Source organism: Penicillium waksmanii, assembly GCF_028829765.1.
Source record: "Penicillium waksmanii strain IBT 27052 chromosome Unknown utg000002l:1.0-3326099.0:1.0-3328782.0, whole genome shotgun sequence".
Lineage (NCBI taxonomy): Eukaryota > Fungi > Ascomycota > Eurotiomycetes > Eurotiales > Aspergillaceae > Penicillium > Penicillium waksmanii.
Window position 1 is genome coordinate 706,909 of NW_026643249.1, and position 16,260 is coordinate 723,168.

At 52.9% G+C, this 16,260-nt stretch overlaps 6 protein-coding genes across 6 annotated transcripts; 4 read left to right on the forward strand and 2 right to left on the reverse strand.

The window, feature by feature from the left end:
• Positions 1-130: 130 nt before the first annotated feature.
• N7481_001936 (mitochondrial elongation factor MEF2) lies at positions 131-2,887 on the reverse strand (the record flags this gene model as incomplete). The annotated part of the gene is made up of 1 exon (XM_057261155.1): positions 131-2,887. The coding sequence occupies one exon, from the start codon at positions 2,885-2,887 to the stop codon at positions 131-133; it is 2,757 nt and encodes a 918-aa protein (XP_057126087.1).
• Positions 2,888-3,383: 496 nt separating this feature from the next.
• N7481_001937 (retromer subunit VPS17) lies at positions 3,384-5,281 on the forward strand (the record flags this gene model as incomplete). The annotated part of the gene is made up of 3 exons (XM_057261156.1): positions 3,384-3,818; positions 3,905-4,358; positions 4,413-5,281. The coding sequence occupies 3 exons, from the start codon at positions 3,384-3,386 to the stop codon at positions 5,279-5,281; spliced, it is 1,758 nt and encodes a 585-aa protein (XP_057126088.1).
• A 432-nt stretch (positions 5,282-5,713) lies between these two features.
• On the reverse strand, positions 5,714-6,115 carry N7481_001938 (GFA family protein; the record flags this gene model as incomplete). Its single annotated transcript, XM_057261157.1, has 1 exon — positions 5,714-6,115. The coding sequence occupies one exon, from the start codon at positions 6,113-6,115 to the stop codon at positions 5,714-5,716; it is 402 nt and encodes a 133-aa protein (XP_057126089.1).
• A 474-nt stretch (positions 6,116-6,589) lies between these two features.
• Positions 6,590-7,751, forward strand: N7481_001939 (putative nucleoside-diphosphate-sugar epimerase; the record flags this gene model as incomplete). Its single annotated transcript, XM_057261158.1, has 3 exons — positions 6,590-6,609; positions 6,675-6,880; positions 6,955-7,751. 3 exons carry the CDS (start codon positions 6,590-6,592, stop codon positions 7,749-7,751), a joined length of 1,023 nt encoding a protein of 340 aa, XP_057126090.1.
• Positions 7,752-8,467: 716 nt separating this feature from the next.
• Positions 8,468-14,563, forward strand: N7481_001940 (putative THO complex component (Rlr1); the record flags this gene model as incomplete). The annotated part of the gene is made up of 2 exons (XM_057261159.1): positions 8,468-13,317; positions 13,372-14,563. 2 exons carry the CDS (start codon positions 8,468-8,470, stop codon positions 14,561-14,563), a joined length of 6,042 nt encoding a protein of 2,013 aa, XP_057126091.1.
• A 40-nt stretch (positions 14,564-14,603) lies between these two features.
• On the forward strand, positions 14,604-15,503 carry N7481_001941 (uncharacterized protein; the record flags this gene model as incomplete). Its single annotated transcript, XM_057261160.1, has 1 exon — positions 14,604-15,503. One exon carries the CDS (start codon positions 14,604-14,606, stop codon positions 15,501-15,503), a length of 900 nt encoding a protein of 299 aa, XP_057126092.1.
• Positions 15,504-16,260: the final 757 nt, after the last annotated feature.

A 16,260-nucleotide genomic window follows, 5' to 3' on the forward strand; every position in this document is an offset into this window, starting at 1 on the left:
TTCGCAGATGTAGAACTTAGTACTGGTATTAGATGAAATGTATTGTACAATGCCTTTGCTATACCAGGCATGGGGAGTGATAGTATCCAATGGCTATGCAAGATGAGCAGTATCCTCAACTCCAGGGCTCTTAGAAGCCACCTCTCAGCTCCGCAATGACAGCCTTCTGTCTCTGAGAAGACATATTTTCAAATCGATCAACACTCATGACGAACGTGCCCCGACCAGCAGTCAAACTGCGCAGATGCTTCAAGTACCCAACCATCTCCTTCAGAGGCACCTTGGCAGTGATATTACGTGGACGCGACGTTGAGACGGACATTTCCGCGCCAAGAGAGGGGGACTCGAATGGATCCAGAGGCGCATATACACGCTTGGGATCGATAGGAGGCAGGTCCTCCTGGCCCACGATGGGATCAGTAGGCGAGGCATCCGTCGCGGTGAGGGGAACTTCCTCATCCAGGGAAACGATATGACCACCTCGCGAAGAGGAGATATCATGGACGACTGAACCCAGGCTAGCTTCGTCCACGCTAATAATTACATTCATAACTGGCTCCATCATGACTGTTCCCGGGCCGGCGGGAAGTTCCCGCAGAGCAGCACTCGTAGCTTGTCGTGCTGCGGCGGAGAGCGCAGATGGAGTGGTATCGCTACCGAAGAGATGTTCGGTCGGGTTGATAGTCAGTGTGACTCGGGTGTTGTGCATTGGAAAGGTGAACTGAGGGCCACGAGCAAGAGCTGCCAGTGCGCCGTTTTGCAGCGCAGTGCGAAGAGTAACGGCATCCATACCTGGAGGTAGGAATGGGCTGGTCTCCTCTTCACCTCTGCCCGCACGCTCCATCTGGAGGCCTGGAGCACGAATGATGATCTGATTGCCTTCGATCGTCTCAGCGAGCAGGGTGTCTTCGTCCTCTGCTTCGGAAATTTCTTCGTCGCCGAACGGCTCCACGATGGCCGTGCAGCCTGCTTTGCCGCGGCGGCCGGCAATCTCCTTGTCAAAGATCTTGGTAATGGCTGAGGATGCCCCCAGCCCGGACTCGCGGTAACCAATCTCGATGCTTCCCATAGATGCCTTCGCCTTCAGGTCATTAATCAAACGATCGCGGGCGATCTCCAGATGCAACTCGCCCATGCCGCTTAGAAGAGTTTGGCCGGATTCTTCGTCCACACTGACATGCAAACTTGGATCCTCTCGTAATAGAAGCGCGAGGGATTCCTGCATCTTCTTCTCTTCACTCAGACTATGTGGCTCGACACTGGTGAAGAACACTGGCGGTGGCACATCGATTGGACGCAGCTGAAGACTGGTTAAGGGCTCTGGGGGTGTCGGTTTGTTTCCTGCATAGGTGACGAGGGTATCACCGGTACGAGCATGTTTGAGTCCAACCACGACACCAATGTGGCCGGCTGGGATTGTATCTACCTCTACCGCATCATTGGCGTGCATTTTCAGTAAGCGAGGCGCCCGCTCGGAGAGATGCAAGTTGGTGTTAAAAAGCAGGCTGTTCCGATCAAGAGAGCCGGAGTATACTCGCACGTAAACCAGTACGCCACGTTTGGGGTCGTTGACCACCTTGAATGCCAAGGCACAGCTCTGAAGTTTCCCAATTGCGTCCTTGGAGTTGGTTTGAAGTGCCACACTCTTCTTCTTTTTTCCTTTGGCAGGAGTAGCGGCCTTCTCGCTTTGCTCGACGATCAAATCCCCCGAGAGCAATCTTCTCAATCCTCCCTTAACTCCACCTATGCTGACCTCTGGGTCAGGCGCCTCGGGTGGGCTGGGTAGGAGGTTCACCACAGCATCTAGCAGCGGCTGAACACCCATGTTGCGGAAGCTTGCACCGGCGAAGAGGGGAACGATACGACTGGTAGGGTCAAGAACGCAGCGGCGGAGACTCTCAATGATATCCATCGAAGACACAGCCATATGGTCTTCATCGCACTCGAAGAACCTCTCCACTATGGTCTCGTCTTGCTCGCTGAGAAGTTCAACTAACGCAGCCCGGGCCTTTCTCAGCTCTTGTGCCAGAGCTGGCTCCTCTGCATCGAGCTGTTGGAGATTCATCATCTTTATAGTGCGTCCATCTTCGCCTTCTCTCCATCGAAGACCTTGCAAATTGATAGCGTCCGCGATGCCGACGAAAGGACCAGTTCCCGCTTCGAACCAAGGAATATGGCATACTGCTGGATAAACAGACAGGCGGGAGCTGACCTCTCGCACCGTGCGACCAAACGCGGCCCCATCACGATCTAGTTTGTTCACGTAGATCACTCGAGGGATCCGGTACGTACTAGCCTGATGCCAGACCTTTTCAGTCTGCGCCTCGACACCAGCCACACCGTCTAGGATGCAGACAGCGCCATCGAGAATACGCAGGGACCGCATAACCTCAAAAGTGAAGTCCGCATGGCCTGGCGTGTCGATGAGATTAATTGTATGCGAGACCGATGACCGCGGTAGAGACTGGTCGCGCGGTTTTGACTGAGCTGCCTCACTGCCACCCCCAGGAGGCCAATGGAAGGTGATGGCAGCCGACTGAATAGTGATTCCTCGTGCACGCTCGGCCGGTAAGAAATCAGTGACGGTGGATCCTTCATCAACATCACCGATGCGACGGGTGAAACCGCTGTAGAAAAGCATGCGCTCCGTAGTTGTCGTCTTTCCGGCATCAATGTGTGCGATGATGCCGATATTGCGTGTTCGGTCCAAGACCTCATCCTGCCACCTAGATAAGGAGGTTGAAAAGCATTGCGCTGAGGTGAGGCGTGGTTTGAAACTCTTGATATCGATGTTGCTCCTCAATGGGCTGATTGGAGTCCTATAAGAACGGGAACTCATACAACGCACCCCCGATTGGGGGACACGCAACAACAGAGTTGCTACCATTTCTCTCAAGAGTGCCCATGCAAGGTCGACCTCGTTAACAGAGACTGAGATACTCTTGTCGATGTACCCTAGAGCTCAAGGTGGATCGATTGGCTTGATTGGCTCGATTGGCTCGTACCTTGGGAAGGAAAATCGAACGGAGCTGGCAACTTCGGGCCTTGGCGCACGCATTCCATTTCCCTACGTAACTCTGTAACTCTCCAACTGCGGTCAACCTCACCTCTCCGCACTTCCTCCTCTTACCTCACCTCACCTCACCACTTGCTTGACTTATTGTATCTCTTTGCTATGCGCTCCATTTAGCGACCCCTCTCTTCTCCATCCCAAGTCACGCCAAGGTGAGTTCTTCCTACTTCTGCTTTGATCTACCTGGCCGCTATTGTGGGGTCCCGACTCCCGAACCCCCAGCCATAATACTGACGCCTGTCCATCACTAGCAGCTCCTCTTCCCCTTTGGCCTTCGTGACGATCCCCCTTACCTCCAATCCCAACCAAGATGGATTACTCAACCCTCACGAACGATCCAGACCAACCCGTCGAGTCCTCGCCTTGGGGTTCTCCGCGCGCCGACCGAAACACCTTCCCCACCTCCGGCAACAATGACATCCCATCTTCTCCATTGCCTGGACAGGGACAATCGGTAGAGAGCGCGGAGGGTGACCGCGAGGCAGGCAGTCAATCCCCGGACCTTTCTGCGCAACTCCAAAACGCACAACTGGGCGACCATGACTACCCCGAGCCCCAGTCACCGTTCGCGACTCAGCAATCCCCCAATGCAGACCAGCGGTCTCAGCTCCCCGCACGCTATCAGACTGGAGCACGCCAGAATTCCAGACCTCCAGCGCCAGCACCTACATACAAGATCCAGGGAAAGATCACTGGCCTCGAAAGGACCGGCAAGAAGGATCCTATTCTTCGATTTGACGTTCATGTGGGTTGATCCTCTCTACCTGGGCTCGACTAGGGTATGACGGTGCGCTCTGAAAATGGCTGACTAACTCCCTTTCTTCAATATAGACGAATATTCCCAAGTTCCGTACGACGCAGTACCGCGATGTTCGCCGGACTCACTCCGAATTCGCCAAACTCGCCGACCATTTAGTCTCGGCTTGCCCGGAAGCTCTTATCCCGGCTGTGCCTCCTCCAGTCACACCAGCCGGCGCAGGGACCGATGAGGACGAGATTCGGGTCAAGGCTGCCATGCAGCGGTGGCTCAATATCGTACTTAGCAATGAGGTCCTCATTCAGGATGATGAGATGGTTCTTTTCGTGGAAAGTGATTTCGGCTACAGCCCCGTCTTACGCATGAAACAGCCTGCCACTGGTGTACGGCGTAAGATGCTAAAGCAGTTTGCTCCGCCCCCAGATGATACTCCCGAGCTTCAAGGCGCTCGTCCTACTGTCAAAATGTTCTACTTGGGATCAATGGACGCTAGTCATAAGGTTGACCGTGTCGTCAAAGGCCGTCGAGGTATGCTTGTTTCAATGAGTCGACCTATCCCGAGTACATAACTAATTGGTATAGGTCTTGGATTGGCCGAGTCTGACTTCGGTGTCAAGATTGGCCAGCTGCACGTTCAGGAAACACACCCAGGCTTGAGCATGGCATACCGCAAGCTGGGCAAAGTAGTTCAGACAGTCGGTGACTATCACGCTATCCAGGCGACAGCCGAGGCTACAACACTAGGAGAGCCTTTGAGCTACCACTCCTCGGATGCGCTGATCGTGAAGGAGACTCTGACCAACCGACACATTCTGCTGCGCGAACTTCTTCAGGCCCAGCAGAGTGCCCAAAGCAAGCGTGCCGCGGCAGACCGATTGAAGGTCAGCTCTTCTGTTCGCCCGGACAAGGTGGATGAGGCAATTGGTGCCCTGGAAGAGGCTCAGACCCGTGAAGACTACCTGACCAAGCGCACGCACCGCGTGACGACGAATCTCCTCCACGAGAAGCGCCGCTGGTTTGACCGCACCACTGCGGACCTTCTATTCAGTCTGCGAGAGTACACTCTGCGCCAAATTGAGGCGGAGCGACGAACCTTGGCCACTCTGGAGAGTGTCCGACCTGATATACGTGCTATCGATGCCTCTGGTGGATTGAGTCGACTAGGTCGCGAGGCCCACCCCGCACAGCGCCGACCAAACGCTGTCTCGAGCCAGGGTCCTAAGGGTGATGCTTGGAGTGGTGTCCCCCGTCGTCCTGAAAGCATGGGCCGCAGTATGAGCGGCAGCTTCACTGCCCCTTCGATTGCACAAGAGGATGACGATGCGAGCCACCAGGAGACTGGACAGGGTCGGGCTCGATCTACCAGCCAAGCTGAGTCGATTGCGGAGGAGGACGATGATCGTCTAGATGCTCGCAACGCTGCCAGCCGGCTGGCCACCAGCACTTTTTAAACTGGACAGGATGCCGAATTGCATCAAGTGTGTTTGTGTTCGGCATCGAATGTGTACATGTAGCCTGGGCACGTTTCGTGATTCCCCTTTTGTTGCTTTTATAATTCGTTTCGTCTTTTTTTAGTATTAAATTCGTCATTCAGATTCCCACGGGTAGTGTGTACGAAGATGTTAACAATGCCACATCACAGAAAATCCTTATTCATTTGGTACATTAAATGATAATGGTTTCTATATCCAACCTTTACTCAAGAACAGTCTCAAACACAAACTTGCAATTCATTCACTGTACTACTACTCCTAGTAGATTCGAAGTACATTAGTCTACCGTATTTAAGTTTCAGTATCTCTCCAGCCAGCGAGCAACACTTACTCCATCCTCAAACAACCGTGACGCCTTCAAGCCAGTCTCACCATACTACCTCTGTTCGTTCACTGAGGCCACCCATCAAACCGTTCTGCACCATCTTCCGGTAGCTCGTACCATGAAGCCTTCTCCGCCAAAAATATATGAGCAGAGGGGGGCGGAATGCGACCTTTCACATCATCATCCAGCGTACCAGCTGCCACCTCCTCCACGTCAGGCATCGAATAAACTCTCATCGAGAGAACCGACCCACATCGAGGACAAAATGTCCGCGAAGCTGTGTCACTCGACTTCCATTCAGTAGGATTGGTCTGCCATTGGATCGAGCCTGTAGGGAAATGCACAAAGGCCAGGTAGGGGGCGCCGGACTGTTTGCGGCATGTAGTGCAGTGGCAGTTGGCCAGTCTGGTTGGAGGTACAGAGGTGGTGTACTTGATGTACTTGCATGCGCAACTTCCGGAGGCCATTGTAGTCTGATAATTGGAAGGGTTCAAGGATGTTGTTATACGAAAGTTACCCCACTCTATCGGCTGGTGACCTTTATACTCCAAGGCGCTCGTGCCACCGGTTTGTTTGATGGTGTGATTGGTTAATTTGGAGTCAGTATGGAACTTGATGTCATTGCCATGGTTCGGGTGGCAGGTAGTATTTTACAGAGAGGCGTTGGCTGGAAGTATTGGGAAGATTAATGTAGTAAGAAAATTCAACCTAAGAGATTTACCCGCTGATTCCGATATTCGAAATATGTAGGATGCCTTGAAGCTCGGGGATAAATGATTCTATCAAACCCCCCCCACCTTTGTGGTCCGACTCGGCCGAATTGCTTGATTTCAAAGCATGCAGAACATAAATGTAACAACACTCGGATTGGTCCTCTTTCGACCTCACAAGTCACAACCTCAAACTTACCACTCGTATCGTATCGTCTGATTTCCCACAACATGGCTCCAAAGGTCTTCCTGTGAGTACTCTTCCACCCCACTCGTCACCCTTGTCAATATCAAGCTAATCTGACCCTCTCCACAGCACTGGTGCTACTGGCTATATTGGTGGCGACGGCCTCTATGCTGTCTCCAACGCCCATCCCGACTGGGAGCTCTCAGCTCTCGTTCGTAGCCAGGAAAAGGCCGCTCAACTCAAGACCAAGTACCCCGATATTCGGGTAGTCCTCGGTGACCTCGATTCGTCTGATGTCATCGAAGAGGAGGTTAAAAATGCAGATATTGTCTTTCGTGAGCATACTACCTATTATTTTTCAGAATTATCATACAAAACTACATGTTCTTCCTAGCTAACTCTGGCCTAGACTTTGCTGACTGCGATCATGTCGCTGCGGCCAAGGCCATTGCCAAAGGAGCTCAACACCACACGCCCGAGCGCCCTCTCTGGGTGATTCACACCTCGGGAACCGGCATTTTGACTGTCGAAGATCAGCGAGCTCGAAGCTACGGAATCGAGCGTCCCAAGGAGTATAATGACTGGGAAGGGGTAGCCGAGCTTGTCAATCTTCCCGGAGATGCTTTCCACCGCAACGTGGACGAAATTATCATTGGAATTGGTCGACGGGATCCATTCAGTGCTCGCACTGCTGTTGTCTGCCCACCAACGATTTATGGACCCGGCCGTGGCCCCGGTAACACGAAGAGTTTCCAGGCCTACCTACTAAGTGCCGCGGTGCTCAAACGTGGCAAGGGCTTTCTGGTCGGCAAAGGCGAGAATGTCTGGCATCAGGTTCATGTCCAGGATCTAAGCAACGTCTATCTCGCACTAGGCGATGCCGCCGCTGAAGGTGGCGGCAAGGCTACCTGGAATGAAGAGGGCTATTATTTTGCAGAGAATGGATCCTTTGTTTGGGGGGATATTCAGCGAAAGGTGGCCGAGGAGGCATATGCTCAGAAATTTATCTCCTCGCCCGCTGTTGAGTCTCTGGATGAGAAAGAGACTACTGAAATCTTGTCTGCGGGAGTTTACGCTTGGGGATCTAACTCTCGCGGGCGTGCCCTTCGTGCACGGAATCTTTTCGGATGGGAGCCTAAGCAGCCAAAGCTGATTGATTTGATCCCGGAAATTGTGTCGCTGGAGGCGAAGGGACTTGGCCTCTGAGAGACATCCTGATTGCGTGGAAGAAGTGTGGCATTTTGGGTGAATGAAGGAGATATCACTTAATCAATGCACCTGCCAGCACTGGCAGAGCCAGATCCTCTCATCCACGCATAGTCAAGATTTAAATGACTGATCCTATCATTCTTTGTCCTCATTCTTAGGTTATCTACACCCCGGCCCATCGAGTCCTCATAGATCGGCGATGTGATAGCTTGGAGGCCACGACAACAGATAATATTAACATATTATCCGAGTACATAAAATAGAAATAATTCGCTAGTACCAGTAAGCTAAGATTTCTTTTGTAACTGAGCACAAGAGTAGTGAATTGAGACATATAAGTTACAGTACTACTAAACTACATAGTCCCCGGCGGTCTGGTGACTTGGTTACCTGATTTATCGCCTCAGGCAGCATTTTAGCCCCATCTTTGCTGCTCCGAGCTTCACTGCCACCATTCACCTCCATCCTCTACCTCTGCCTTCACTGCCCTCACTGCCTATCCCCTCAGCCACCGGAGGATACGGCATTCTAGTCGGTATGGCACTTCTTATTCTTCTTCGCTACACACGCGTTCTATCGCCATCTGTTCCCAATTGCTGACAATCGCCCTACCGCGTTTCTTTCAGCATCAAACCCATGACTTAAGATCATTTCCTATCCCTGAGAACGTCTGCTTTTTCCAAGCCGGCTACCCAACGGTCGTTAAGACCGCCATGGCCCCCGGTCAGGGTGGCAGCAAGCGCAAGCGCGGTGAGCGCTCCTACTCCGGTGACTCGGCGAGCAACGACACCTCGCGACCTTCTCCTCATCGCCCCGGCACTCTCAACATGGCGCATCACCCCTCGCCCCATGGGTATCAAGCCAGTCCACCCCGAGAGCCTCATGACATGCGCGACCGGTCTCGTCGCCAACCGTATCGTGGAAACGGGGGGCGAAATAACTTCCGCCGTGGGTCTTATGAACAACAGCAGAATTTTTCTAGTTCGCAGCAGAAAGAACCAAACGCAATGTCTCCGCCGCCGCCGACACAACCTCGAGAGGCCACCGAACATGCGCATGCATCCGAAGAGCCTTTGTCGCAACCTACGCCAACTCCCGCACCCAGCACCCCTGCCTCGCAGCCTCAGCAACGACCTCCCTCGAGAGCCAATTCAGACGCCATTCCGACCCAGGTCACTGGACCGCCTCCACCCTACGATTATGAATATGTCACAGATAGTTTAGTTGAGGAGTGGTCCTCGGGAGGAAAAGAAAAGCTCGTCGAACAAGGACGTGCCGCTCTCTCGCAACAGGACCTTCCCCGCTTGGCATCGGTCTACCAGGAACTTATTCGATCCGCAATCTATGGAAGACTTGTGCCATCCGGAGCAGGAAGTGCCGTGAAAGATATAGTTGGAGAGGAGGGTGCTTCTCGAGATGAGGACATGGAAGGTGCCGGATCGACGGCCTCGACTACTGAGCTGGACTCGCGTTCTTTGTTCCTTGACACGCTTTCGATTGTAACAGATACCGATACTTCTAACCCAACACTCAAACCCCTCGTTTTTGCAACCGCAATTTCTCCGAACCTCATGCGCCTCCAGCTCGATACGCCCCTCTTGCAATCGCTGGGTTTGGTTCGTGAAACCTTCGCGCGCATGGGGATTCGCAAACAGACCAATCTCCTTTACCGCCAATCGAACTACAACCTTCTCCGAGAAGAATCCGAAGGCTATTCAAAGCTTCTCACGGAACTGTTCACCACCAGCAACAATGAGCCACCGTCGAGTGAAGTGGTCGAAGATACATTTGAGAAAGTGAAGGGTATGATTGGCGCATTTGATATGGATGTTGGTCGAGTTCTGGATGTGACACTCGATGTGTTTGCCGCGGTCCTTGTCAAACAGTACCGTTTCTTCGTCAAGCTCCTCCGAGCCAGTTCTTGGTGGCCAAAGGAGGGCCAGTCTCCTAATGGCGAGCATTCCCAACGTGCTTCAGGGCTACCTAGCTGGGCACTTCCCGGATCATCAGGATGGGTTACAACTGACGAAGAGCGTGCAAACATTGTACAATCGAATGAGCATCGTGATCGAGAATTTTGGGATCGTGTAAGGCAGGTGGGCCTCCAAGCTTTTTTCGAGATCGGCCGTAAACCTATGTCTGAGGAGGAAAAACAAAACGCACTCCCGGCGGCTAACGGTGCTGCTGAGGACGATGCCACACGATCCTGGATTGAAGAAACTGGAACACTGCCACCTATGGGTAATAGGGTTGCCGCGCAGCTCCTTGGCTTCAAATTACGGTTCTACGCCTCTACAGCTCGGAGCAAGTCGGACACTTTGCCAGATAACCTCATCTATCTAGCTGCTCTTCTCATTAAAGTGGGCTTCATCTCTCTCCGTGACCTCTATGCTCATCTCTGGAGACCCGATGAATCTATGGATGAACTGAAGACAGAGAAAATGACCGAGAAAGCAGACAGAGAGAAGGCTGCTCGTCCTGGAGGTGGATCCAACGCTCTAATGATGGCCGGTGCCCTGTCAGATGACACGGTTCCTATTCCCCGACTCCGAGATATCGACTCTCGATTGGCCACTCCAGGAAAGGAGCAGGATTCTGACAAGCAGACCACTCCAAAGCCCGAAGACGAATTGCCGGACCCTTCAGACCAAAAGGTTCTGTTGCTTAAAAGCCTTCTCGCAATCGGCGCTATTCCCGAGTCATTGTTTATTATCAGCAAGTTCCCTTGGCTGATGGATGGCTATCCCGAACTTCCTGGATATTTTCATCGTATTCTCCACCATTCGTTGGACAAGGTTTACACCCGGCTTCGGCCTCTTTCAGAGAAACCCGACCTCCCCGGCGAGCACCAAATACTGAGCACTGATCAGACCGGTGTTGCCAAGGGCAATCTCCGACTCGCACAACCCCCCGCTCGCCGAATTCTGCGATGGGCACAACTCGATGCGGCGGACACGAATGAAGGCACTGACTACCGATTCTATTGGGATGATTGGGCCGATGATGTACCAATATGCCAGTCTGTTGACGATGTCTTTGCCTTGTGCTCGTCATTCCTCAATTTGTCGGGCCACAAGATCGGTCAAGACCCAGTCTTGCTCACCAAAATTGCAAGAATTGGAAAGGATAGTCTTGCTAAAGACAATTCCGACGGAAATAGAATACGCTGGCGCGATCTTTGCAAGCGTCTTTTGCTACCCGCCATCAGTTTGACCAATGCGAACCCTGGTGTTGTCAATGAAGTGTTCGGTCTTGTCAGTTTTTTCCCTCGCGATGTTCGCTACAACATGTACGCCGAGTGGAATTATGGACAGACATCTCGACTTCCAGATATCAAGTCTGCTTTCGACCAAGCAAGAGCAGAAACCAAAGACACCCTCAAGCGTCTCAGCAAAACTAATACTCGACCAATGGCCCGTGCTTTGGCCAAGATCGCCTACGCCAACCCCGGTGTTGTTATCAATGTTGCCGTTAGTCAAATTGAGTCTTATGAAAACCTGATCGAAGTTGTTGTCGAGTGTGCGCGCTATTTCACTGACCTGGGCTACGACATCCTGACCTGGTCGCTCATCAATTCACTTGGCCAGAAAGGAAGAAGCCGCGTGCAAGAAGGCGGTTTGCTCACTAGCCGATGGCTTAACGCGTTGTCAAACTTTGCTGGTCGAACTTTCAAACGATACTCCGTCATGGATCCTGCCCCCTTGCTACAATATGTGGTTGAACAACTTCGCCATAACAATTCAACGGACCTTATTGTTCTGGAGCAAATGATCAGCTCCATGGCGGGTATCATCACAGACACCAACTTCAACGAAGCCCAGATCCACGCCATGACTGGTGGCGAGGTCCTTCAAGCACAGACCATCCTGCAACTTCTGGACAAACGACACGATTCAAAGCTGACCTCAAAACGGCTGTTGAAGTCACTCACCCACACTCGCCTCGCCGGTCAACTGTTGGTTGCAATTGCGCAAGAGCGGCTTACATGTGTCTTTAACGAGTCATCATCAGAACTAAAGCTTCTCGGCAATATCTTCGATGAAATCCACCGCATCCTCACTCAATACCTCGATTTCCTCCGCTCAAACCTGTCCGTTGACGAGTTTGACTCTTTCGTTCCCGGCTTCGCTTCCCTGATACAAGACTTCGGTATTCAACCCGAAATCGCTTTCTGGATTCGGCGCGTCAGTGTGTCTCGGAAGATCGCCGATTTTGAGAACTCTAAGGCGGAGCTGGAGTCTTCAAGCAAGGACACTGCAGAGGTCTCGACGCCTGCGTCCAATAGTGAAGCTAAGATGGATATCAACGAGGATGGAGAAATTCTTGTCAAGGAAGGGGAGACTATGGACATCGATGCAGATGAGCAGTCTACACCTGCTCCGCCTGCGGTGCCACCTATGCCGCTGGCTGCTAATCCAGTTATGCAGGATTTGATTGATAATGTCAAGTCTTCGTTGCCAGCCGAGTCATGGGAAACAGTCGGTGCCTACTTCTATGCGACATTCTGGCAACTTTCTCCTCACGATATGCACATGCCTCAGAAGTCATACGAGGAAGAGATTGGAAGATTGAAGAAGAAGGTGCCGCGCATCGACCGTTCTGATGTTAGCATGGCTAGCATTCAACGGAAGGAGTGGGAGAAGAAACAAATCACCAATTTGCAAGAGCGCTTATTGGCAGAAAATAAGCATCATGTCAAAACCTATCAACAGACACGCAGTAGACTGCAATCCGAAAAGGATCGATGGTTCGGTGGCATGCGTCGCAAACATGATGCGCTGAATATAGCATTGCTAGAGCAGTGCTTTGTTCCCCGACTGCTTTTGTCTCCTATCGACGCTTTCTTCTGTTTCAAGATGTTGAAGTTCCTGCACAGCGCTGGAACCCCTAACGTCCGTACAGTCGGTCTTATTGATCAACTGTTCCGGGAACAACGCCTGACGTCGCTCATCTTCATGTGTACCTCAAAGGAAGCCGATAACCTTGGACTTTTCTTGAATGAGATCTTACGGGACCTTGCCCGTTGGCATGCCGACAAGGCTGTGTATGAGAAGGAAGCATTCGGTTCCAAGAGGGATCTCCCTGGTTTTGCGAAAAACGTTGATCCCGAGGGAGTCCCGGGCGCGTTCTTGGAATTTGAGGATTTCCGTCGTCTTCTTTACAAGTGGCACCGATTGTTTTCCAACGCCCTCAAAACTTGTCTCAATGGAGGCGAATACATGCACATTCGCAATGCCATCAGTATCCTCAAAGCAGTTGTTCAGCATTTCCCCGCCGTGAACTGGATTGGTCGTGAGATGCGCGCCTGCGTCGACACGCTCAGCAAGGAGGATGAACGAGATGATGTTAAGATCCCCGCTGCTTCCCTCATCGGTGATCTCAATCGACGAGAGAAGAATTGGATGCTCCCTCAAGCTTTCAACCTGATCAAGCACCCTGATGGTGGCCAGCCGAACACTGGATCTCATCCACCAGTCGATCATTCTGACAAGGCCGGTACTCCTGGCTCACAATCGCCCGCCCTGAATTCCACTGCACCTGAGTTCAAGCCCGAAACCCAAGAGTAAGTCGCCAATCCAATATAACAGCAAGAAAGAAACACTGACCCTTCCCTCAGCGCCGCAATCGCCACCAAGCAAGAATCCGCCACAGGTGAAGTTGAGGATGGTGAGATAGACGATACCAAGATGACCGATGCTACACCTGTCAAGGCGGATGAATCTCAGCCCACCACCAAATCTTCTACGGATATCGCTGCCATGGATACGAGTGCAGATCGTGAACAGGGAACCCGAGCCCGGTCTCGCGCAGGACGCCAGCCTGATATTCCGAAACGGCCGGAGCCCGCGATGAACCCGCGTGACGTGGCTCGTCTTCCTCGACATACCGAAGGTCGACTTCCTCCACGTCCCGACTTAATGGATGACCGACGAGGCAGGCACCCTGAATTCAACCCTCGCAACCGACAGGGAGCCGGTGCAGATCAAACTCGTTCTTTTGATGGCCCTGGTGCTACAGATCCCCGCGGTCATGGACGTGACCGTGAGTTTGGAATGCGACCTCCCTTAGACGATCCCATGCGTGGACCACCACATCGTGATGGTCGCCCTCAACGCGACGCAGAATGGGGATCTGATCGCAGTCGTCCCCGGCCTGATTCATTCCATGGTCGCGACGCCCCTGCGCGCGGGGAGATCCCCCCTGACATCCCAGATCGACCGGCTGATGGCCCTCGCCGTGGTGACCAGATGCGCCCCGAGAAAGAGGATCGACGCCCTCACCCACAACGTCCTCTATCGCCTCCCAGATCTGATTTGCCCAACCGCCCTGAACGCTTCCCCAACGATCGTCGATCGGGTAACTTCAACCCGGCAACTCGACATGACGAGTTTCCTAGGGGTCCTCGTGGTGACCGTTCTGGTGGTGAGCCTGATCTGCAACATGGCCGATTGCGCGGACCTGAACCCGCTCTTGACGTTCCATCTGGGCCTCGCGCCAGTGGAAAGGGCCGCAACGCACGCAATGCGTCAAGTCATGCTCCTCCCCCGAGCTCAAGCAATGGCAAGCTACCCACCCCTGAGCGCCAAATCCCCACCGGCCCTAGTCGCGCGAGTGGTCGCGGGCCCCCAGATCAGCAACCTCCTGCTACTCCATCCCAGAGTTCAGAGCCTGCTGAAAGTACAGGCATTCACCCGGATCGATTGAGGCAATTTGAAGCGGACTCACAGCAGTCACCTGCAACTACCATGACTCCCCCCGTCTGGACCTCGGGCCTCGAATCAGCAAGGTGGACGCGGACCTGGTGGTGACCGCAGTCGAAGTGATAAGCGATTCGCCGGTATCAACAACATGCTGCAACAGACCAATGGCGCTGTAGAGCGCGGTGTGGCCACGCCTCCTGTTCGTGGACGCGGCGGAAATCGACAATCGAGTGCAGCCATGCCTTCTCCTCAAACTGCGCCTCGGCCTCCTCAAGGTCCAGCTGGTGCCGACGAGTCCGGCTCTACTCGGAGCCGCCCAGAATCCCGCACCGAGTTGATTGGCGATGCCCCTACCCCAGATAATCGTCGCTCGGGCCGGAACCCTGATCGGGATAGGAACCGCGACAGGGATCGCGAGCGCCGAGGTGACGATGCCAGCACTGGTAACTCTCGACGAGAAGAGAGACGCGAGCGTGGCCGTGACTCTGATCGCGAACGCAGCCGTCGAAGCGACGTTGGTGGTAGCGGCGGCGGTTCCGGACGGGAAGACAAGGATCGTGATCGAGAGCGCCATGCGGAGCAACCCCGCGATACTTTGCGTAGGGTGCCAAGTTCGCGCGAGGAGATGCGACGCCGAGACCGACGTGATCGTGGCGATGACGGACCCCCAGACACGAGCGGACCTGCACCCAGCAGTGGCAGTGGAAATGCCAACGAGGCCGAAGGCCGTCTTCGCCCGCCATCATCAACGGGTGCACCACCGCCTCCTCCTCCCCCTCCTCCCCCGCCTCCTCTTCCAGCTGATGACAACTCTCCCCGTCGCTGGGGACCTGGTGGAGGCGGAGACCGAGGAAACCGTACCGAGCATCGGGATCGTGAGCGTGAGCGCCGTGGTGACCGTGGACGTGAACGAGACCACCACCGTGAGAGCGGCGGTGGACAGCGCAAGCGTGGACGTCCTAATCCTGAAGACAACGGTGGTGAAGGAGGTGGACGAGGTGCACGTATGGGTGGGGACAACAAGCGTCCTCGCCGCGGAGGAGCGTGATGTATCCCATACATAAAATGCGGTTGAAACTGTGGATTTTTCTTTATTTTGTCTTTCCTGATGGGATTCTTTACCTTCTTCTGATTCCCCTTTATCTTCTTTTCTATCATGTTACTATTACTCAAGTTGCATTTTGACCGGTGTTTGGGTCCTTCACTATACTCCTGTTTTCTCTTTTCTCATATCTCGCTTGATGTCAAAGAAGCCAATACAACCATCTCAATTTTCCAAGTCTTCCAAGGTTATTCTTCCAAGGTTCATGCTTGCATAAATCAACTACGTGTAGGAAAGTTATTCAAATAAGTACCTAGGTAGACAAGAAGAAAAAGGTGGTTTTGTGAAAAACAAAGTCTAGTGCTAATGGGTATATGCAACCCCTGCAAAATCAATATATCTATTACTTTGTGTTGGCCTTGGGCTTCTTAAGATAAAATATAATCCCAAGCACTCGTTCACGGCTAACTAGGCCACTAGAAACGAGCCAACTTCGATCTGCAACTAGACTCATCAAATTAAGCCTCGCTTTCCAGTCCACTGAAGAGGTATCTGTCGATTCCTCCAACTCAAAAAACAAACTTTCGTCTAATCGCACTCGCCAGAACCATGCAGGCAACTCCCATCCAAATCCCAAGAGCATATTTCCTAAATTCAGAATATTCTCTAGTGTGTAGTCTGTAATAGGGCAGACATACTCAGAGATCAAAACCACAAGCTCCAATGGAAGGATACTGAAGACAGAGGATGGATGATAGCATTC